The 23,689-nt window shown below is 36.6% G+C and overlaps 1 protein-coding gene across 4 annotated transcripts in view; it reads right to left on the minus strand.

Annotated features, from left to right (window-relative positions):
* Positions 1 to 23,689, minus strand: part of CCDC141 (coiled-coil domain containing 141) — a 127,996-nt gene that overhangs the window by 16,800 nt on the left and 87,507 nt on the right. For all 4 annotated transcript variants that reach the window (XM_034428601.3, XM_034428615.2, XM_034428613.2 and 1 more), the window contains 7 exons: positions 21,880 to 22,029; positions 13,049 to 13,189; positions 12,285 to 12,479; positions 8,261 to 8,444; positions 6,982 to 7,094; positions 5,653 to 5,784; positions 1,039 to 1,922 (listed from right to left, as the gene is read on the minus strand). In XM_034428601.3, the coding sequence (XP_034284492.2) occupies positions 1,039 to 1,922; positions 5,653 to 5,784; positions 6,982 to 7,094; positions 8,261 to 8,444; positions 12,285 to 12,479; positions 13,049 to 13,189; positions 21,880 to 22,029 (1,799 nt within the window). The remainder of the gene's footprint in view (positions 1 to 1,038; positions 1,923 to 5,652; positions 5,785 to 6,981; positions 7,095 to 8,260; positions 8,445 to 12,284; positions 12,480 to 13,048; positions 13,190 to 21,879; positions 22,030 to 23,689) is intronic.

The following is a 23,689-nucleotide window of genomic DNA, read 5'->3' on the forward strand; positions in this document are numbered from 1 at the left end:
TTTATAATTTGGGCACCATGGAAGAGGTGATGATTGACGGTTGAACTGATTTTATTATTTGACTCATTACTTTTCTAAACTTAATTTGCAACATGGGCCTTTTTTCTGCTCTAAACTCTTTCTTTTTAAAATTAAAGCTTGACTGGGATTCTTTTCATTCCCTAGGACTCCTTATATAAATTCTTAACCTTTCTGGATTTAGAGTTATAGCCAGAAATAGCAGTAAATATGAATGTGCTGTAATTACACACAAAAGATAAATGCAATTTAATTACTGTTTGCCAACTGTGGGATTTAACATCAACTTTTCTCTGCACTGGAGACCAGCTTTATTTAGTGTATATATTCTCCCATAAATACTCCCAGGAAAGCTTGTTTTCATTATCCTTCAATATTATAAACCTTGTTTTACTCTTTTGTTAGTTGGCCAATTATACCCTGTTGGTTCTCCCACCTTTATATGGAAAGTATCTGCAGAAACGAAAGGACTTTTTGACTACCATTTTCAAAGCAAATAGGTAAAATCTTGAGGCTAGTTGTCTCTTAATTATGAATGCTACCAAAGTATAAATGTGAATCTTATATAGGCAAATCTCTGGCAAATTTCACAAGCTAGGGGCTTACATCTATGGGCTTACAGGTCCAGTTTGAATGTGGATCAGTGGCTAGACATGAGGTAAACTGAATCCAACACAGAGAATGGCATTTCTTCTTTACTCGATTTCTGTAGCTACTATAAACCTAATCTTCAAACGCAGAGGAATTTCTAAGAATTCAATTCTCATAAAAGGAGTTGTAATGTTTAATAGCTGGAATGTTCTATTGCTAAATAGAAATGTTTTAACTTCACTCATCTTCAAATACTATTTAAACATATAGACTGAATGTGAATGAATTATTTTGAATCTGGAACCTGACAGTAAGTGTTAATATTGTGTAAACACTGTGGGAATGGAATTATGTGGAAATGTGATGTGAATGCTGTGTTTGCTGGATTACCCTATTTATATTTAGGTTTTTTCATTATAAGCTACCCACCAGGTTAATGTAGGTTCTGGGAATCCTGTTACTTCTACTTCCAGAGTCACCGGAGCACCTTCCATGACAGTTACATTAGACAGAAGCTTGGAGAAGTGAGGTGCCTGTCCAGAAAGGCTGACCTTGCTGTTCTTTTCAGATATGCTTTTAATCTCTTCTCCGGTAGCCATCTGCCTCTGACAGTTTCTCGTGGAGTCTGATTGAAAGAGACCTGAAAATGCATTGGATGAAGCATGCAGCCTAGCCTGGTTTTTAGTAAAGTTATTTCCGTCATGCAATTTGCTCTGTGCTTCCCTCATGCTTCTGGGAGCCTCATGGCATTGCAAATGGGTCTCGTGCACTTCATCCCTCATGCAGTAGAAAGCCTTTGTCTTGAACATAGAGGAAACAGGGGAAGTTGCAGGCATTTCTGGAGAACTATGAGCAAATGGAGATTCTATCTTGCCCTTGGAATGACTACTTAGGGTAGAAGAAGAAAAACTTCCTAGCTGCTCTGATATGCACTCGTTCCTGTGGTCAGGCACATCAGCAGAAGCAGTTGAGGTTAAGGGATCGGAATCATCTTCCATTGTTTTACTGCCAGCATTTATTGGCATTTGCACAGTGTAAGAGCTGACATGCACACTACGGGAGCTACTGCTATGTGGTTCTTCTAGTTCTGTCTCCGAATGCAGAAGGTTGGATTCTGGGGTTTCGGAAAGTGGAGGCAATGAGATATCATCAGGAGATATACACTCATATTCCTCTCCAGAGAGTGCATCTTCTGCCAGGAGCTCAGTGTGAAAGCTTTCCTCCTTGGCAGCAAAAAACAGCCCTGTGTCCTGTGAAATAGAATCCTCAACAGCTGGGCAGATAATTGATGTCTCAGCCAAGTTCTTCTCTTCCTTAAAAGCAAAAAAAGGAGGGGGAGGGAAGGAAAGGAAAGGAAAGGAAAGGAAAGGAAAGGAAAGGAAAGGAAAGGAAAGGAAAGGAAAGGAAAGGAAACAAAAGGAGGAAAGGGAGGGGAGGGGAGGGGAGGGAAGGGAAGGGAAGAAAAAGAAAGGAAAAGAAAGGAAAGAAAGGGAAAGAAAGGAAAGGGAAGGAAGGGAAAGGAAGGGAAGGGAAGGGAAAGGAAAGGAAAGGAAGAGAAAGGAAAGGGAAGGGAAGGGAAAGGAAAGGAAAGGAAAGGAAAGGAAAGGAAAGGAAAGGAAAGGGAAGGGAAGGGAAGGGAAGGGAAGGAAGGGAAAGGAAAGGAAAGGAAAGGAAAGGGAAGGGAAGGGAAGGGAAGGGAAGGGAAGGGAAGGAACGAGAGGGAAGAGATAGGAAGGAGAAAGGGAAGGGAAGATGCAAAAGAGACTTTAAATAATGTCTATAATATTTATTTTACCTAGTCTTTTTTCACATATTTCTTTCATATATTAAATTTTAAAGATGTATTTAGTCATCTGTCAGAAGGTCTATTTAGTCCTTTTTAAAATAATCTTTGAAAAGGAGAGTAGATATCATTCTGAGCAAACATAGAAATTACTGCTTTTTTTCTATTTTTCGGAAATGTATTTTTATTGCAATCGTAGCAATGTTTTCTAAATTTGCATCCCTGAAAAAAGTATTTATTATGCCTTTTAATTTATTAAGCTGATTATGTAAATGTTAGACTGCAGATTACTTTTACTGAATGCAATGAAGAGAGAAAAGTACTACTGAAGTAACATCTAATGTTTCTATTTGCACGACGATAACATAAATGTTACACTGAGAAAGAAAATATTCTGTTTCTCCCATAACTTTGTGTCCCCCCAGTGATCTGTGTTTGGAACAGATTCTGAAAAGATAGTTATTGAGATGGCCACTAGCTTGAATGTTATTATCACGAAGGATAATTTTATAGCTAGCTATTTGCCTTAATAATGAATGGGACATCTGTATTTGTGGTATATTATGGAGCTCCGTTTCTACAGATATTCAGGATGGAAAGATATTTTATTTCTCAATGCACCTGCTTGGCTAGTGTAGGACATAGAATGCTAACCTAACTACATTTTAAAAAAATCAAGAATAAAGAGTAAAGCTCTTTTACGCCTATGTTTGATATTTGTTGCTCCCAGGAAGTTATGCAAATCCAATTATTTATCAATAATTAAAAATTTTTGGTTTCCTTTCTTTAAAACACATTAAATTTTTAGCTGAGGAACATTTTCCTGTTTAAACTATGATTTCCCCTACTAGAAATCATTCAGAGATATGTCAACGATTCTTAATATACTTTCTGCTCACCTCTGTTCTAAAAGCAGACGCAAGAAAGAAAACTTCCTTAGAGTTTATTGGCGAGAGGCAGTGGCAATGCCTAAACATTACATGTTTAAGAATTTCTGCCCCACTCCAGAAACATTAATAATTTTAGTAACTGAGTACGTGAAAAAAATGTGGTGTATTGTCCAAATCTTAGGCTTTCACAGGATAATTTTTAAAAATCTGTTTGTGTCTGTATAAAAAATGGCTGAAACACTATTTTCTAAATAAATAGGATACCTTTATATACTGCCAATTTACGTTACAGTTTATGCTAGCTATTATGGAAAAAAACATTTTATACTTGCTGTCCTTCCTTAAGCCATTCATAACTCAAAATCTTTTCTTGAATTTTCTTGTGGGCCTTATATTGGATAGGAATACTGTTCTTTTTCAACAGCATTGAAGATAAGAATATATTTGCTATGAAAGATTATAGTATGAACTTTGATGGATGTCACTTGATTTAATTGGATGTGTGGATTATAGTTTGTGAGATGACTATACTTCCTGTACCAATTGTTGTGGGAATCTCTCTCTCTCTCTCTCTCTCTCTCTCTCACAATTTTTCAGCAAGTGCAGAATCCTTTTTTTCAGATCAACTGTTGATTTATTGATTGCAACAGGAATTGACTGACTGGCTTGCCACCTGAGCCTAAAGTTGTGGGCTGAAATGGAATGCTGGCTCAAAGTCACCCAGCCAGCTTTCATGGCTAAGGAGGGACTAGAAGTCCCATCTCTTGGTTTCTAGCCTAGTGCCCTAACCACCAGACAAAATTGGTTCTCTAAATGTTATCTCTCTTTGTCTTTCCCTCTGATTGTTCTTTGCTGATCTCAGAGCCTTTCCTTTGCCATTCTACCTAGGCATGGAATGTTTGCTCTCTACTATCAGATAGAACATAGGTAACTACCTATTAAATATTGCTTATTCCTCTCATATATTTCTTCCCATAAGCTTTCTTTCTCTTAATGTTAGAAAACTGTTTCACTAATAGGAATAGGAATATTCTTTATTGGCCAAGTGTAATTGGACACACAAGGAATTTGTCTCCAATGCATAAGCTCAGTGTACATACAAACAACAATGTTTGTAATCATAAAAATCATCAGATACAATCCTTGATCTGATTAAATTCCCACTCTTAGGAGCACTTATATACCAATGCAAATCACGCTGCCTCCAATAGACTTAACTAGGGACTTGGAATTGCAAATAACCCTGATATATCTCTGCAGAGGGGGGATATGCAATTTTAAGGCCGGGAATACCACCTCACAAATTATAATGTACTCCTCCCTTGTGTTGTCAGGGAGTTATTTCATTTGTCCTGCCTCCCACCTCCTGGAATTCCCTCATACTGGCCTGACTCTGTTATTCTATATAGAAAAGACCAAAAGCAAAATTTCAGCATTAATGCTGAAATCTGCCACCATGACAAGCTCTTTCATTTTTTGAAGATCGGAAGAGAGGTGCATTTAAGTAGAGGTCTGAAAAGGCTGGTCAAAGGAGGTAGTTGCTGGCCAGCATGTAACAACTCTTCAGCTGTTTGATTATTCACTGGTCAGAAAGGGCAAGAATGATTGTCTCCCTGCAAGTGGTATGAATGCCCAGATCAAAATGTATAGGACAGCATGTATCAACTTTGAATTCCCAGGGCTGAGAGACAAAAATATTGGCTGTCCAGAAGTGACCATTGTCCATCTTTTCTTATATACCCTGTTTTCCCCAAAACAAGACATCCCCTGATAATAAGCCCAATTGAGTGCATGGCAATAAGGCCAAGCACTTATTTCAGGGTTCAAAAAAATATAAAACAGAGTCTTATTTTCGGGGAAACACGGTATTTCTCTATCCCCTATCCTACTTTCCAACATTATATACACAAATATAATACTCCTCAGACAAATCTATCCTTCATGAATCATGAAATGGTACATATAATAAATATATTAATCTTTAATTAGTCTTTATGGTTCCATGAGACTCTGCTAGATTTCCTAAAAAAGATTAACCTGACTTTTCCCCCCTCTGGAAAGCAACACCATCTATCTTTCTTAAGGTTACCTTTTCCATGCTTAATGAAATAACAGTGCTTTCCATCTTAGTTATAAATGGGCTTTCAGATAATGTTAAAAAGCCTTCTCAAAAGTACACAAGTTTATGACATAAATGGATTTATTTTAACTGTAAGAAAGCAAATAATTCAGTGTGGGAGATGTTTCCCCAATTATATATTTTCCAAGCAAGAGATTTTTCTTTTAAGAATTTTCATGCTTGAATTAATTCCCTAATATCAACTCTTAGTTTGATTTATACATTTATTTGGGGAGGGGGTGGGTACAAACCTGTTTCTTCAGCTCGTATATTCTTTCTTTTATATCCTCTTTATCTATCTTCTGTTTTTGACTGTCTTGTTCTGTTCCTAGCTCATCATCACATTTATTAGAATTTGGTGATTTCCCGTTTAACGAATCTTCCTGTGAAACAAAGCCAAAAGTAGAAGCAAAGTATAAACAATTTTCCACAGCAGGGGATTTGATGTTTTATCAATACAAGCAAGGAAACATAAGCTTTTGCAGCAGGAGATCTGGGATTCAGATTCGCATAAAGCAACACAATATAATCTTTGTATTTTTCATGGTGCATTTTTCATATTTACAGTTATATCACAGCTGTCCTTCTAGGTAGCTCATATCACTAAAAAGTCCCACAGAAATAGGAAACAGCAAAATGTCCCAAAGGTGTTTTTTCAAGAGGCCACTGGACTTTCTGGTTTTTTTTGAAGACGTTTCGCTTCTCATCCAAGAAGTTGAAAAAGCTTCTTGGGTGAAAAGTGAAATGTCTTCAAAGAAAAACCAGAAAGTCCTCTTGAAAAAACACCTTTGGGACAACCATGACCTGGATGACTAAGGATCTCCATAGATGAAACAGCAAAACATGAAAGAAATCCTATAACCCAAAATTTGATAAAACAGCAGTAGACTTTACGCAGCAGTATGCTGTCTTAAAAGAAGGGTTGCTACTGAAGGAGTGAAACAGGTTTTGTCCATGGATTATGTTAATCTGCCCCCAAGCCCCACTCCCTCATCCTAAGTAGGTTGTGGGCCATTGGGATATATTAGAAGGCCTTAGAGCATGGGTGTCAAACTTGCCACGTTGCCGTCAAAGATGTTTTCCCCCTTTGCGGAGCTGGGGTGGGCGTGGCCTGCATGTGACGCATCCGGCTCGCAGGTCGCCAGTTTGATATCCCTGCCTTAGAGGATGCTGTGATAGAAAAGCAGCTTTCCCTGAAATTGGTGTCAAATCTTATTCAGACATACCCCACCCCAAGTAAAGACAGACACCATAATGGCTCAGCATTTGAATATCATTTTTAAACTCATTTCTGACTTCTAAACTCTTCAGATTAGAATCCAATGTATGGATAGAATCCTGTGTCTTGTGTTTAGAAATCCACTAACACCAAAGGATCCTCAGCTATTGCCTTGGAAGTACCCCCTGGAAGCACACCTCTGCATACCCCACATATTTATGACTTTATTATTGAGTACCTGGCTCACTTAGTCACTATCCTTAAATCTCTGTCCTGCATCTCCACAGCATATTTTAATGGCATAAAAAGTTAATAGATTCTGCTGTAAAATTATATCTTTTCTATAGGAAGAAAACATTACCCCAAGCTTGTCTTCAAGTTCTGTCAAGGAACTACATAGTTCACTGATAGAATCAAGAACTTCTTTGTGTTTTGCTGTTATTTTTTCAACATACTTCTTTCCTTCTTCATTACCTGTAGTTTACAAAAAGGAATGATAGAACATCTGCATTATTCACAACAATGCGAATGAAAAGCTGATACTTTGACTGGATCCCAGAAAATTTTCACCAATTTTCCAGGCCCTGGAACTCTTTTTGCATGATTACTTAGAAATAAGTCCTAGCAGTAGGTTCAGTGAAGCTTTCTTCCAGATAATTAAGATGTAATGAAACAGGAGCTCTTTTTAAATAAACGTATTTATTAAATTTATATCCTGCCTTTTGTATGGAACTCAAAGCAGGGTGTAGAATATTTCTTCTTCCAACTTTTCCAATAATCCTGCAAGGTAGATTTGGTTGAGAGAGGAGATTGGCCCAAAGTTACCATGAGCTTCTATGAACATGAACTAGCTTCTGGATGCTTCTAGTCCAACAGTTTAATCACTATAACATTTTGGCTTAATGTTAAAAGTTTAAAAATTGACACTTATATGTGGAAGAATTTATTTTTATTTTTGCATTTATCATTCCAATTTTCAGTCTGAGTGATTAATATACATAGTCCCTTTGTTGCAAGTTTTGATTCTATAAATTTATTGAAAATTACAGTTGTGGTTTTTTCTCTCAATGCTAGTGATTGTATGAAAGTATCAGAAAGCCAGGACACAAATACAGTATCGACTGGGGGAAAAGTCATAAATTAAATTTAACTTTCCTTAATAGAAATTATTAGGACCGCTATGCCACTACTAGTTATACACTCCCTAACCTTAAAGACTATCACTTTTATTGACTTCAAATGCAGAGAAGGAGGGCAGAAAATTATAGGCCTACCTATAGTCTGCAATCTCCTGCAGTAACAAAAATCTCTAATCTTTTTCCACACAAAAAAAAGGGAGGGAGGGAGGGAGGGAAGGAGCCCATTGATCACCTGAATTATCATTATCCTGCATATTCCCTTATTTTGGGTTACTGTATTCTGGAGCTGTTTGCAGAAGTATCTTTTTCAAAAACCAGATTGCAGATTTTGAAAACTGTGTCTGATATTTTTATGGCTCTGCACTTTAGTATTAATCTTTACAGAATCCTCCAAAGATTGCCTGTATTTTTTTTTAACAAACTAATGTTCATCCATCTTGGAATAATAGCAACTCAATATTCAAAGTGTACAGATCAGATTTTTAAATTGCAAGTTTTTACCATATAAGTCTTTAGCAAGGTTAGTAAGCTGCTGAATTCTTTCCTCTTGCTGAGGGATCACAGGATCAATAAACTTCTTGAATTGCTTGTAGAGTATTTCTATTGCTTCCCTTGTCTTGCACTCTGTTGAGTATCTTCCAACCCTAAGTACTGTTGCATTTGCCTCTTCACACCAAAATTGACACTAAGAGAAAGGGAATTAAAAATCCAATATATCAAATACTAGTATTTTTTCCAGTAAAATCATTCTATGAAATATTGCTTCATGAAGAAAAACTGTCAATATAAGAATCAACAACTTGATGGCACAAAATCCAATCAGTCCATCAGTCAGTCAGTCAATCAGTCAAAACATTGCGCAACCAAGTACATTAAATCTTCATTCTCTTATTGCTATAAAACAACTTTCACCAATCTCAGGCCCTACCCAGTATGTTGGACTACTACTTTAAGACTGTTACAAAGAACATTTTGTCTAAATCCTGACAATCTTATATTAATTTCATGAGCCCATCCCTCCTGCCTTTCAGATATATTGAAAGAGAAAAAAAGTGGCTGCTTTAATAATTGTCAGCAAGTTGCAGGACATTCATAAAATATGTACAAGATTGTCAACATTTGTATCAACTATTCACTATAAGTAAGAATATTTCCAAGTGCTCAGCAGGAAGTGGTCAGTCATGCAATTCTTCACTGGGAATGGTACCAATTTATTACTAAAATATGAGTCAGATGGAATTGCTTGAGATGTCCTTTCAAAAGTATGGTTATAGAATGTTAAAAAAAAGCAATTATTTCCTAAAACAAAATATATTATGCCTAAGAGTAATCAATCCACCAATCTATCTATCATAATAGTAATCTGAATAAGCAGTTAAGGCCCACTTTAAAAAGAAAGGTTTTCAGACGCTTTCTAAAACCAGGAGCAAAGGGACCAATTATCTCCAGAGACAGTGCATTTCATATAGCTGAAGCTGCAAGAAGGGCCGTGATCTGGCCCAGAGTCTATTTAATACCTTCTCTTGATAACCTTGCAGAAAAGTTAGGTTCATTTGGGATAAAATTGTTCTTCAGGTAACAAATTTCCAAACCATGTCACAAACAAAGTAAAAGCAGATATACCATGGCTGAGAATGAACTTCAGATTGGGACACTCTTATGCAAGGATAGCACTTTAACCAAATTTTTAGGCAGGTTTCCTTCACTTGTAAATATAGATAAATGATAGCGAGAAAGAGAGAGAGAGAGATGATAGATAGATAGATAGATAGATAGATAGATAGATATACTGTGTATAGATAGTATATATAATGTATATGTATGTTATTGTATATGATTATATATATATATATATATATATATATATATATATATATATATATATATATATATTCCATTAGAGTCAGTGGTGGGTTCCTCCCGGTTCGGTCCGGTTCGGCCGAGCCGGTAGCGGTGACGATATGACATCACCGAACCGGTTTTTCCCCCCTGCTCCCCCACCCACCCACGTTATTCTTACCTTTTATTTGATCCCACCCCCAATCTATTGCTGCCTCCTGAGTCCCAGCTGATGACTAGAGGGAAAAAAACTGTTTAAACTCTTGCCGCAGGGCTTCAAAGGGCCGTCCTACAGCTGATCAGTGTTAAAAGCAAACAAATTAGTTGGGTCGTAAGTGTGAGGACTGGTCGTAAGTGCGAGGACCTTCCAGAAATGACTCTGACCAGCTAGCCACGCCCACCTAGTCACATGACCTCCAAGCCACACCCACAAAATAAGCCATGCCCACAGAACCGGTAGTAAAAAAATTTAGAACCCACCCCTGATTAGAGTGTATTATTATCATTATTATATACACACAGTGTAAAGTCACAACTGCCAGTTCTTTAGCTGGTGTTGGCCTTCAAACTCATTGAGTTCTTATCATCTCAATGTCATAATGTGTTGGCAGTATATATGCAAATCCAAGAAGAATTGTGTCCTGTAATTGACAGATGAAAATATTGTCAATATACAGATTTTCGAAATGTTGTTCAATATTTTTTTGTCTGCAACCCAGTGCATTGATGACCACTGAAAAGACATGGCCAGCTTATGCCATAATCTTTCAACTTCATTTTTCAGAACTTGATTCTTTGTGATTTTGTCCAATTCTTTGCCTAACGTAAGAATTTAGCATAACATAATATAATAATATTATGTTAATATTATGTTATAATATAATAATAACGTAACAATATAATACAATATAGGTGATTATCATCATTACTATTACAATTACTATTATTCTGGATCAGCATATTAGTCCTTAATTTTATACATTATATTCCTTTTGTTTGTTTGTGAGATGGGTGGCTATATACATTGTTTAAAGAAAGAAAGAAAGCATAAACTAGTTATAATAGTTGATTTGCTTTAGTTGTTGTTATTGGTACTACTGCTGTTCTTAATCTAAGGTACAGTATTGCATTACAACCCAATCCAGCAAAGGAGATCTGCTGGCTTTCTTGTTCCAAACAGAGTTTCATCAATTAATGAATCCTGACTCATCAGGACTGGCACTGAGCCTTGGACCACTTCATCTCCTGAAAGGACAGAACTACAAACTGTTCCCTCAGCAAAATTGAATTGGTTGGGCCAATTCTAGTGGGAGAAGTTCTGAAGGTAACTCAAGGTAATTTGGTGTCAAACAAATATCAGCACTTGGCTCTTTTGGGTTTTTAATACTATGTCAGCCAGGCAGAATTGCTATTTGCAGATTGGCTGGTCCTATACATTGTATAAATAAATAAGGTTCCTGGAGCAGTTCATACAAATTGTGTGATCTGTCAATTACATCTGGACCAGGAAGAGATTTGACCATAAGAAAAGGGTGATGGTCATACTTTCCATATCTAGATCATGTAACAATGTTCCAAAGTGATAGCAAAGTCTAACACATATCCACCTATATCCATCAGGTCCAAGATTACTTGAGATAAGCCTATAGTTGCCATAGGAGTCCTGAACTCCTGGCCCAATTCAACCCAACAGCACTCCTATGCCTCAATCTAATATATAGGCATTCAAATCCCACTACTTTGATGACACTGACTCTGATCACTGATAAACTCTAATGGTAAAAGTGTTACCCAGCCCATGAGGCTGAAATCTACCTGGGTATATTTCTAATATGGCAACACTGCTCAGTCAGGTTTTAGTAATACACACCAGATGTACCTTTTGTCCACAGGCCTATTATAACTATATTGCAGAGCTAACTAGCAGTTCTCAGCAATATCTGAATGCCAGATGCTCTGATAATCCAAGTATCAGTTCACCAGGATGGAGTTACACACACAGGTGGGTTTCAGCAGATTCTGACCAGTTCTGGAGAACCAGTAGCAGAAATTTTGAGTAGTTCAGAGAACCAGTAAATACCACCTCTGACTGGCCCCGCCCATATCTTTTCTCTGCCTCCCGAGTCCCAGCTGATCAGGAGGAAATGGAGATTTTACACTATCCTTCCCCTGCCATGCCCACCAAGCCACACTCACAGAACAGGTAGTAAAAAATTTTGAAACCCACCACTGGTTACACAGTTGCACAACCAATTACTGTATGTATATTGGCAGTCTTCATTACCTATGTTATTCAGTAAGGAATACATTCTAATATATTTAATGTATTCATTTGCATTCTAATAGCACTTTCTGTGCCCAAGTATACATTTTAAGTAAAGGAAGATGGAATGGGAACTTGTGGGTTTCATTTTTCTTTGCCTACAATTACTTTACTATTATAAACTGGTTCAGGAAAACATATAGTAAACAGGCTAGTCTGCATATTTAAGTAAAGTAAGAAGAAACTAGTCTTTAAAAATTAAATGACTATATTCATTTAAGCACCTTTTTGCTTAAAATTAAATCCATGAGTTTATAGATGACAGACATATGGAATCTACATTTGTTTCCTAAATCTCAGAGCTGGCATCTTATCCTAGCTACAAATCAAAGACATTTTATTTTATTTTATTTTTTGTTATACCTCTTCCATCATCTCTTGCAAATGTTCCATCAGTTCCAAATTTTTCTTGTAATCTTCCATAATCTTCCCAAATTCAGTCAGCTGTTTCTCTAATTCATTGACTGCTGCAGAAATAAATTCGGCTTTGTCACTTGGTTGAGTCGATAGGGAATCTAAAACTTTCTTCTTTAGATTCTCTAACTTGTTTCTCAGTACCTGTTCCAAAGAACATGAGAAGAATTTAAGAACCATGTTATTAAAAGCTTAAGATCCATGTTTATGCTGTATAATATTAGCAATATTAACAAAATTACTGGAGAGCAAAGGAAATAAAACAAACTGCACCATTTCAGTGTGCATTTGTAACAGTCCGTGGAATCCCATTTTTTATAATACCAAGTGAAGACAAAGCCCAGGCACTGCTGCATGGCATCCTCAATCATCTTGGCAGATGAGATCTTACACATGCTTGGTAGATTTTTTTCCCCCAGGCATTTTAATGTTTGTTCATATGAAAATATGTATATGCCAATGGCAATTACAATAATGATGATGTATTATGAAAAAGAAAAGCAGACTGAGAAAGTAGAGTTGGTTTCTAGCTTTAAAACACACAAGCACAACCTATCTTAGGTCAATTATTAAAAGAAAATGATGTGACCTTTGGTGTTCTATTACATCAGCTGCAAATGAAAGAAACGTTTGACAGATTACTTTAGACATGTGTGTGCATTCAGAATAAACCTCATGCATGAATTCTGTGCCTTAACTGCTATAAATATTACCTGATATTTTTCAGAAAAAGCATCCATTTGCTGAATTTGAATTCTTAGAGTCTTCAGATTTCGTGCTTTTTCCGTTTTCTTGCTGTAGTTGAATTTCATGTTGTTGAATTTCTTTCTGAGATCTTTAAAGGATTCTTTGAGCTGAAAAAAAAAGAAATACCTTCGTTTTAAAACACGATTTTGACAGTAATACTGTAGATATATACAGATATATCTTTGCAGAGATCAATGCATCTTAAGTCGGTGGTTGAGCCTATATTCTAACCATTTACTGCATGGATTTGTGGTATTCTGTATTGTGGGGCAATCACCTATATAGTGTAAATCCTAAATCATTAAATGTGATGCAACATTTGCAAGTTAATTTCTGTGATAAAAATACTGAGATAAATCACATGGAAATAAATAGTGCAAATTGACACCCTTATGAAAACTGCCCTTTGGGACCAGTAGTGGGTCTGGGCGGGTGGGCTGAACCTCCCTCCGCTGCCGCTACCAGTTCGCCCAATCCGGGGCGAATCGGTAGCAACCCACCACTGTTTGGGACTGTGTGGTTGTTTTTGGTTATATTACATGCACACACACACACACGCCCACACAACTGGTGGGTTTCTACCGGTTCGCCCTGGTTCAGGCGAATTGGTAGTGGCGGTGGTGGGAGGCTCCGCCCACCTACCCGGACGTCATCACGGACGCTCTGCGCATGCATAGAAGGTTCTGGGCATGAGCAGAAGTGCCACGATCAAGCAAAGCATGCGCACAAGCGCACACTCCCAGTTCCAAACCAGTAGCGAAGGTAAGTGGAAACCACTACTGACACACACTGCTTGATAAAGGGTAGAGTGTGTAAAATACATAAACAGAAATTAAAAAATGAAAATTGTACTGTATGTGTATATGACTTCTCCATACACATGCTGGTAGTATGGATGCAATGAAGCTTCCCTTGTGAAGTTGTTCTATTTGCCAGAGTGTTCTGCTATGAAAGCAGCCTGCAATTCTCCTTGGATGCCATCAGAACAATAGTTTGTATATAGGTATTTTCTAATTGGTCAGCCTTACCATCACTCCAGTTGCTGGCATCACAATTTAAATGAAGCATTGTTTTAGCTGGCTGTTCTGAAACTTTGCCTGAGTGCTAATAGATATTTTAGTTTTCTGTGAGGCTGCCCACATGGGACTGAAAGCCAAGAGATGAATACAGAGATGTTTTAGCCAATTGGAGCTCATCTATTTCCAGCAAGAAGTGCCTCTTGCCACGTCTATTTTGCTCCGAAACATAAATGCCATCCCTTTTTCTACCCAAAGAAAAAACTGAGACTTTCTCACCTACCCACCATATTGGCGTACCCTCAACATGACAGTTCTCTGTTAGGATCTTTTCACAGACTCCTGCCATCCTCTGTTACACAGAAGAGACACTGGGGAAGTTTGGCATTGTTGGTAAGACAAACGCAGCTCACATCTGCTTTTCACCATGACTGATTGCTTGGAAACATAAGTTCTCTATTTGCACAAAATTTCATGTGTGTCATAGGAATGAGGAAGGACTAAGCACAATAAGCATCCAGTGATTACCAGAGATGGGATCAAATCACTCCATAAGATTTACACCCCATCTGCAAACAGCCTATGGAATGAATCGTCACTAGATCACTCTCCTTCCATTTTAAGGAGAGCCTTAAAATATAAACATGTCCCCCCTCCCGGCTTTTCTTTTTTTTTAGCCAGGCAATTTCAGCTCTAATTTCCAAAACACAGCAAGGCAGAGGGTAGTTGTCATTTAGTAACCTGTGAGATTAAACTGCAGGCCATCAAGTGTAATACCAATATAAGTTCTATACTGGAATGAAATTAATTGCTTCTTGAACATTGGCAGCTGCAGCAAAATTATGCTGCTCTGTATCTCAAAAACGACGTATTACAAAGTTGCATTTCATTGGTTTAAAGCAAGGGTTCTCAACCTTTTCTTCACTATGGACCCCCTTTAAATACCTTTTCTGGCTAGGGAACCCCAAGACTTCACTCAAAATTTAAATCATAACATTTCTTCAAGCCTTCGTGGAACCCCCTGTAATGACATCATGGCCCTCAGGGGACTGCGGAACACAGGTTGAGAACCACAAATTTAAAGGAACAATCTAAATCCGTGGTTTCCAGTTTTCGACAAGATATGCCGAAATAGAAAGTCACTTTGTTTTGGGTAGGATTTTCAAGGGACATCTTTAAATTATTATCGCTATCATGATATTGATTTGCATCTACTAGAGCTTCCCTAAGCTGACATTTATTTTTGCTGCTGGCAGACCTGAGAAAGAGTCTGGGCCAGTCATGATTGGGGAGGTAAAGTATTTATGCTACTGAAATAGCAAACAGTGGTGACATCACAACACTTTGTGAAAAGGTTACAGCTACTCGGGGTATTAGCAAACAAAAATCAGAAACAAAAAGGAATAGGAATGGCGTGCATCAGATAAAAGTGTAGAGGAAGAAAGAACATGCCAAGCAAAAACAAAACAAAATTAAAAACTCGACAACACTGCAGCTGTGTCCTGAAGCAAGAGCCAAGAGGACAGGACTAAGGCATGCTTTTCAACCAATCCCCATTTTGGGCCAGAGGGAATTATGGGAACCAGACAGCAACACAATAGCAGCTGTCAGATTTTCCCAATTCATCCCCCTCCCCATAACAGAGAAGCAAACTTATATATGTATGTGCTCTGCAATCTTTCTATATCCTTGCTTAACATTGTCTGCCTGAGAGGAAAACAACGGGATTGGATGTTACATTTCTGGATTCTGGTATGGCACTCACTGGATGTATCTGGATGTACAGGTTCTTCTGTTATATTCCCCATATAGGGGGCTCTTCATATTCTATTAACTATTCTGCAACAATGGTATTACAAATTTATATCCAACTTGCAACCGTAAGTCTGTTCGGTTAATATTCAAATAATTTATTTTCTCATAGAAGATCATTGGTCAAATATTCTTGAGCTGTTTGTTGTAGCGTTATATTTTTATGTAATTTATTTCTTCTTTCCTTTTCCTATATATACGGCATACCGTGTTACCATCTATGATCTTATAAATGTAAATCATATGAAATGGTAGGAGGTACTTAAATTGTACCAGATTTCATATTTCTATCTTTGTTCTGTCGTAAATATTGCAGTGACTGTTATGAGTATAAAACTCATAGTAAAAGAAAAATAGAATTCCAGATTTATTATCTGTTTAATGGGTATATGAACAATTTAACTTTTGGAAGACAGCAGCAATTGGGTTTCTCCATTGTTTTTATTTTTATTTATTTATTTCATAAAGCATGTATTTTATGACAGATACAAGTGTAAACATAACTATAAATACATGAAAAGGATATGAATAGGACAGGGACAGTAGGCACGCTGGTGCGCTTATGCACGCCCCTTACAGACCTCTTAGGAATGGGGTGAGGTCTACAGTAGACAATCTAAGGTTAAAGTTTTGGGGATTTAGGGAATATAACTTTAACTTTAGGGAATATAAGTAATAATTGTAGATGAAATTGACTGATTGGCTGGAAAAACATTCTTAATAAATGTTCAATGTATGTTCTTTCTACCTTGTTCCAGAATAAAGATTATTTATTATGTTCCAGAATAAAGATTAGGAATATATGAGTGAGACTTGTTTGAGCATTGCCATTCATTTTCAACTTAAAAATGTCTTTTACTTTAAAGTAAGGATCTCAATTTATATGAGAATATATAATAATCAAAATCCATTTTTCATCAGCTGAAGTACTGTAGTTGCAAGTTTCTCTTATAGGACACCAGAGCCAGCCGGAAATTCATTTTCCATTTGACAGTATTCTTTTTCTATTTAAAATGTGAAATCATGATTCTTTGGCTGAGGACAGGAAATCCTTACATAGAACCACAAATCAGCAAAGAAAAAAAATCCTTTTAACAGGTTGTCAGTGTACTTATTAAATATTTTAAACTTCTTTTTTTCTGTTTTGATAGAAAATGCATAAAATAGAAATTCATTGTTTCAGAAAGGGATGTCAACAGAATTCAGAATTCAGTTCTTACTTTTCTCCTCCTAAATGCAAAACAGTGACAAATTTCAATCCACAGCATTAGACTTCTTACATTATGCCTTAATACTGATTAGCTTTCAATAATTAAGAATAATGCTGCTACTTATTGATAGACAAAATCCATTTACATTAGGAGCAGTATAGATCAAACTACTAAACAAATCTACATATTATGGTTGGATGATAGATAGATAGATAGATAGATATCCATCTAAACTTCAGAGATGAAAGAAGTGCACAAGTATATTAGGAGAAGGAGAAATCCAAGACTCATGATGGAGAAAATCTATGTTGTCACTAGGATTCAAAAACATAATCATCAATCAATCAATCAGATTCAAGGTAGGTAAAAAATCTTCACATGCATCTAATACTACAGTCTTGCTTTAAGCATGAGTACTTGAAAGAGGCACCAACTGAATTCAGTAGGACATTTCTGAGAAAGTCACTAATATCAGTATATTTGATTCACTGAGGAAAAACACATGAAAATATCACAGTACAAGATTGCACAAGACAGCAGGCAACTGGGTGTTTGAGTTGACCACAAAGTATTCCACATATTATTAAAAAGTTATTTTAATTAGCCTTGACCTTAGAAAGCCATTGTTTCTTACCTATGACAAACCTGATTTTTCATGTGTAAGGAACAACGCAAGGAATAATGTAATGCAATTATTGCAATTTGTCACATAAGGAGAAGAAAATAACAATGGACAGTCTATGAGGACTCTGTTTTAATAAACTGTTTCTCACGTTTCACAAGAAAACAGAAGATAATACTTCTCTTTTTTTTTCAAGATGAAGGATTTCAAGGAATCCCTTTAATGTAGCTTTTTCCACATGTGTGTAAGTTGATTGTTGGAAGACATGCACTGCAGAGGTGGGTTTCAGCAGGTTCTGACCAGTTCTGGAGAAACGGTTGCAGAAATTTTGAGTAGTTCAGAGAACCGGTAGTAAAAATTCTGATTGGCCCCGCCCCCATCTATTCTCTGCCTCCCAAGTTCCAGCTGATCAGGAGGAAATGGGGATTTTGCAGTATTCTTCCCCTGGAGTGGGGTGGGAATGGAGATTTTACAGTATCCTTCTCCAGCCACGACCACCAAGCCACGCCTACCAAGCCACGACCACAGAACCGGTAGTAAAAAAAAATGAAACCTACCACTGATGCACTGAAACATCACATATGCAGTATGTAATTTAAAAATACTTATGCCCAATATATTTGCCCACAGTACTGTGGCACTTCTGGAAAGGAAGAAGCGGCAAGGGGGTGGGGGGCGCAGAGAAAAGTATTGGTTCAAAATGTTATTTTAAAATGCTGTCATGGCAAGTTCTGAACAAGCCTACATTGCAGTGATTGTGATGTAGAATTGATTCAAGTTGGATACCGGGCAGAAATGTAAACTTTGATTTATGATTGCATGCTATCATATATCCAGAATGGCATTAAAATGTCCTACAAGCTTGAAATTGGTTTTGAAATATGGGCCTAATCTCTGCTGAAGTAAGCATGGAGTTGTAAAATGACAAGGGTATTTTGCTTAGATTCTTTTACTTAAAAACTCTATAAATAATTTATTTTCCTATTTAAGTTGTTTATATAGTTTATATAATTCAATATAGCAGTTTATATAATTCAATTAGAGACCCAGTATTTTAGAACAGGAAATTTCTCTAGTATAATTCAATATGATATTATAACATTCAGATTACAATTATATTATTTCTGACATAGGGTTGTCCAGCTTCTGCTTAAAAATCTCTAGTGAAGAAGACCATTTTTCCCCCTGAGGCAGACTGTTCTCCTTTCTTAGTTTTCATTACATGCAGGCTAAACATTAATAAATTTCTCTTCCAATAAAAAAGAATATGTGGAGCTCAGGGTTAAACTGTGGAGTTCTTGATGCTCTCTGAGTTCGATTGTTTTATTTGATGACATTTAATTATCCAACTAATTATTGTCAATGCAAGTAAGTATTGGGTTTGCTCCATGTTTATATACAGTAGCTTGCTCTGCCCATTTTGGTGGAGATATAATTTTCTCCTTGGTAGGATAATAATTTTTCTTATCATTGCACCAAAATTGGATTATTTTATTATCTTCCTTTTAAAAAACATAGAATGAGACTAATTCATTTCAGTCCAGTTTCATTTGTTTTAAAATGGAAAAATCCATTCAGTACTCACTACTCATTGTCAACTCAGTTTTAAAAACAGATTTAAGGGTTGTTTTGGATATGTGAACCATATATAAAAGTTAGATTGGTTGATGTGTTTTGGACAACAAATTCGTTTTAAAATCTAGTATAATCAGTACACTCCAACCTTTAAATGCTGGGCCACCTACAAATATGAATCTCTGTTCACTCACTCACAAAGAATTAATAAATTAGTGCCACACAGAGTGTTACTCCAAGGAATAAATTGACTTTGGAGGATACAGTCAACCATGTTTTCATTGGGCAAAATGAAGGGAAAAATTGGTTTGTTTTATCTGAGTACTACTTTGAAGAAAATATGTTTCAAATTTTCCCCATTTAAAATGTATTTTCCATTTGAAAACAAATGACACTGAACTGAGCTAATCAGCAGATTTGTTCTGTGCTTTCTAAAATAATCTGTGTCTTCAAAATAATCCAATCAAATTAAATACTATTACATAATTATCAAATAAATGTTGATGAACTGCCTTCAGCAAACTATCCAAGTTAACTGAAACAGCCTTCTATTTAGTTTACGCTTAGCACAGGGGCCTCCAACCTTTAAAAGCATTACATTACTATCATGCCAACATAATGTCACTGCTTTTCATGATGTACTTGCTATTTATACAATAGGAAAGCACTATCTAAATCTCAACTGACATCAAATGTCAGTTTATTTTTAATTGTACACTTCACCGGAGCTAAACTGCAATCCATAAATAAAATTCTTTCTATAGTAATTACATGACAAGTTTATTGGCTTTTCTGTACTGTACAGGATTAAATATCAAAGCTATGAAAAGTAAGTGCGGTTACCAAAAAATGCTTTCAGACTGTATATTGAGAGATCTGCAGTGAAGTTACTAGTTGGAGACTGTTTTCGAGTCTGGGGGAACTTGTGCTAAGGTGACATTTGCTCATCAAAACAATTGAACACATTCCAAATGAACCCAGCTCACGGAGCATGCCAGAGCAATCATGTTCATCAAGAAAAGTGGCATTAACAGGAAAGTGAATGATAAGAATCCTTGCTTTTTGTCCTACTGAGTACAAATCACTAGGCTAAGTACAAAAAGGCTGATCAACAAGACGTAATCACTAGAGTATCAACAAGGATGCCAGTTGAGGACACAATTAAGACAGTTTGAAGATACATAAATGCATCTGCATAGACTTAAGATTGATTTTCCTTTCTCTTAAAAGCGCTCATTGTATGGTGATTCACAAGCACATGTTTCAAACACTGTATATAGAATGTCCAGACAATCAGAAACAAATTCCTTACATCAATGGGACTTTACACGGGTATTTCTTGGATAGTAGATCACCATGAATCATGAGAAACCATTTTTAAAATCAAGAGAACATTTTGAAGTATTTTATGATACTCCATTGGACTTTTCTAATAGGAAAGAAAATGAGAGTGCCCAAACCACTTTTATGGATTTCAGCCACCATATATTAATAATTTAAGAATCCTTCAATAATTCTTAAGATTAAGAATTCACCATATTAAGAAATGATAACCCATTTAAATATGCTGGGGAGCTATCTATGCATTAAACTTTATTTGTCAGGAAGTAATAGCTATTATTTATGTTGCACAAAGGAATTGAAGGATGTCAGATGAGTTTCTACCAGGCATCGTTTTAATCCTATTGTCACTGACTCAAATAAGAACAAGACACCAGAATGTATTATTTCAAAATTTATGGGTGGGGTGTAGATTGTGATTTTGAGTGCTTCTGAACGCAACTACTGTGAAAAACATAAATTTCAGGGTAATGAAAATACCGTATTTTCGGAGTATAAGACACACTCCCCCCCTAAAAGAGGGTGAAAATTTGGGTGCGTCTTATACACCAAATGTAGCCCCGCCCACCCGCCGGCCCCCAGCCTCTCAAATGGAGAACCTTTCAAGCAGAATTTTTTTCCCCTTATTTTCCTCCCCCCAAAATAAGGTGCGTCTTATACTTTGGAGCGTCTTATACTCTGAAAAATACGGTATTTATTTTAGAATACCCCTACTGGTGGAGTACAAAATTGCAATAGCAACAGTCAATGTGCACAATAAGAATTCTAATTCCATTCCTTCCTCTGACATGCATTCCAGACCTCACATGGACTTCAGGCCATAGGAAGGGAAAAACTGCTCCTGCTTCTGATGAATTCAATTTTTGAGAAGACGCATTTAGTTCGCGCTGTTGTGCTTTATTAGATGCAGAGGGCATTTTACATATGGGTGAAGAAAAATAACTGTAGCAATTCAATCTACAGTCTATCACTAATCTATTTTACATACTGATTGACTCAAGTGAAGTATAGCTGTGCAATTCTGCTTTTCAGTCTCCAGTAATTCAGATGCTAGCAAAGGCTATAATTAGAGAGGCACCAATATCTCCACAACGGTTTGTGAATTAGGGTTTCCTTAAAAAGCTTAAACAAAATGAAATGCAATGATATTAGTGAAGAGTAAAACAAGAAGACAAAGGACACAACAGTTGCAGTCATTTAATGATTTTTTTTCACCACACCTCATGTATCTCGTCCCTTGTCATGCAGAAATGGAGGACATGCGACAGCTCTTCCTCGTACTTTTCAGCTTTGGAGTCCCAGTTAATGCTGTCAGACTCCATGGTATCCAACTGTTGCTGTAAGTTCTTTATAGAAACATTAAAGGAATTCTGAAACGAAATATATAAATTATGCTGAAGCAACAAGCAATTGTCTATAAACAGAGACAATAATAATGAAAAATATCGTGTGGTAAATTATCGTTTTCCAAGAGCATGGTACTCTAATTCTAACTCTTAATATTTCCAAGGTATGGAAATATAAATTCGAGTTCTATACCTGTCAACATATATGCAAGATATAAAGCTTGATTTAAACCAAGAATGTGCTGTTTCTTGTTATGTAGATGAACAGAGGTTCTACCGCTGACCTTTATTAGTGGTTAAGGCGCATTCAGATAAATGACTCTGAAACTCTTTTCAATCAAGTTGATTTATTTTATCTAGTCATCTTTTACAAGGTAAGAAACTACTTTTGGGGGACAATCTCCCCAAAACTGAAAGAAAAGAATAAGCACAACCAATGCAGAAGCAGCAATAATCAAAAGGAAAACATAAAATAAGCCAACAACAGATCAATAAAATACAACAGAAAGAGTTATCAGTCAAGCTCAAAAAGCAAATAAATCCAATAATAAAGTCGGGAAGAATGATCTGCTTTGTGTCAGAATGTCCCTGGTGAGAACAATGGCAAACACCATATTCCTATTGTGAAAGCATCCACCTCCATTCTCAGAATGAAGATATTTGATCAAAAGTTTTAAGGAGTGAGTGAGAATAAATGGGGCAAAGTAGGAAGTCCATGAGATATTTTGATACAATGTTTCTGCATCAGCACTGTCCATAGTACTGCAGAGTTTCCCTTACCTTAATTTATTTCAACACCTTTAAGTAGTATAATAGGTATGTTACTACTTTATTTCTATGAAGCTGAACTATCAATCCTTCCATGGATCTATAGAGGAATACCGGGACAACATCAAAGAATAATAATAACTTTTTCCTACTGCTTTCATTATTGTAGCATCAGAACTTTATTATTCTTATAAGGAGAAAAAAAAGGGGGGGGAAGGAAAATGTATGTATTGATGTCAAAGGAGATAATGTGGAAAGGAAGAATGAAGGTGTGCATATTGGCAAATGTTTGGGAAAGCAAAGTCATGGTGACTAGTGAGAAAGGAACAGCCCTAACAAGAAATGGCACTCACTGGTCCATATGGGAGCCAGGCAGTAAGGTTTGGGGGGAACAATCAATCGGGTCTATCAATGACTGTGGTCTAGGCTGGTTATCAGGCCACTCTCAGTCTGGATTGTATCCTGACAACCCACTGCAGTCCGGACTGGGATTTCTGAAGTTGGCTTGGACCATCAAGAGAGACAAGCCTCTTAAATTGTAGGGCGAAATTGCCCTAAAAGAGGTTGCAATTGATCGACTAAGCTAAAACTGGTCAAAAATACTTCACATTACAAAAGAAAGCTTTGCCTTTAACCTTTACTCAAAACTATGTACATTATGCTTGGGGGGGGGGAGATGAAAATATACCCAGAACAAATAAAAGACTGGTAGGTATCACCTCAACGTTTGTACCCCTTTATCAATACTACCTTCTTCTTCGCTAAACTGAGTTCCAATTAACAGTATTCACTATAGCCAGTCATCATTTGTGACAGAGAAAGTTACATACAGTTATGTGATACATAAAGAGGACAATAATACTAGTAGTCACTCAATATACTCCCACAATGTGGGGGAAAAAAATGTGATGGCAAA

This window comes from Pantherophis guttatus, chromosome 1, assembly GCF_059756535.1.
Source record: "Pantherophis guttatus breed Tessera chromosome 1, ASM5975653v1, whole genome shotgun sequence".
Taxonomy (NCBI): Eukaryota; Metazoa; Chordata; class Lepidosauria; order Squamata; family Colubridae; genus Pantherophis; species Pantherophis guttatus.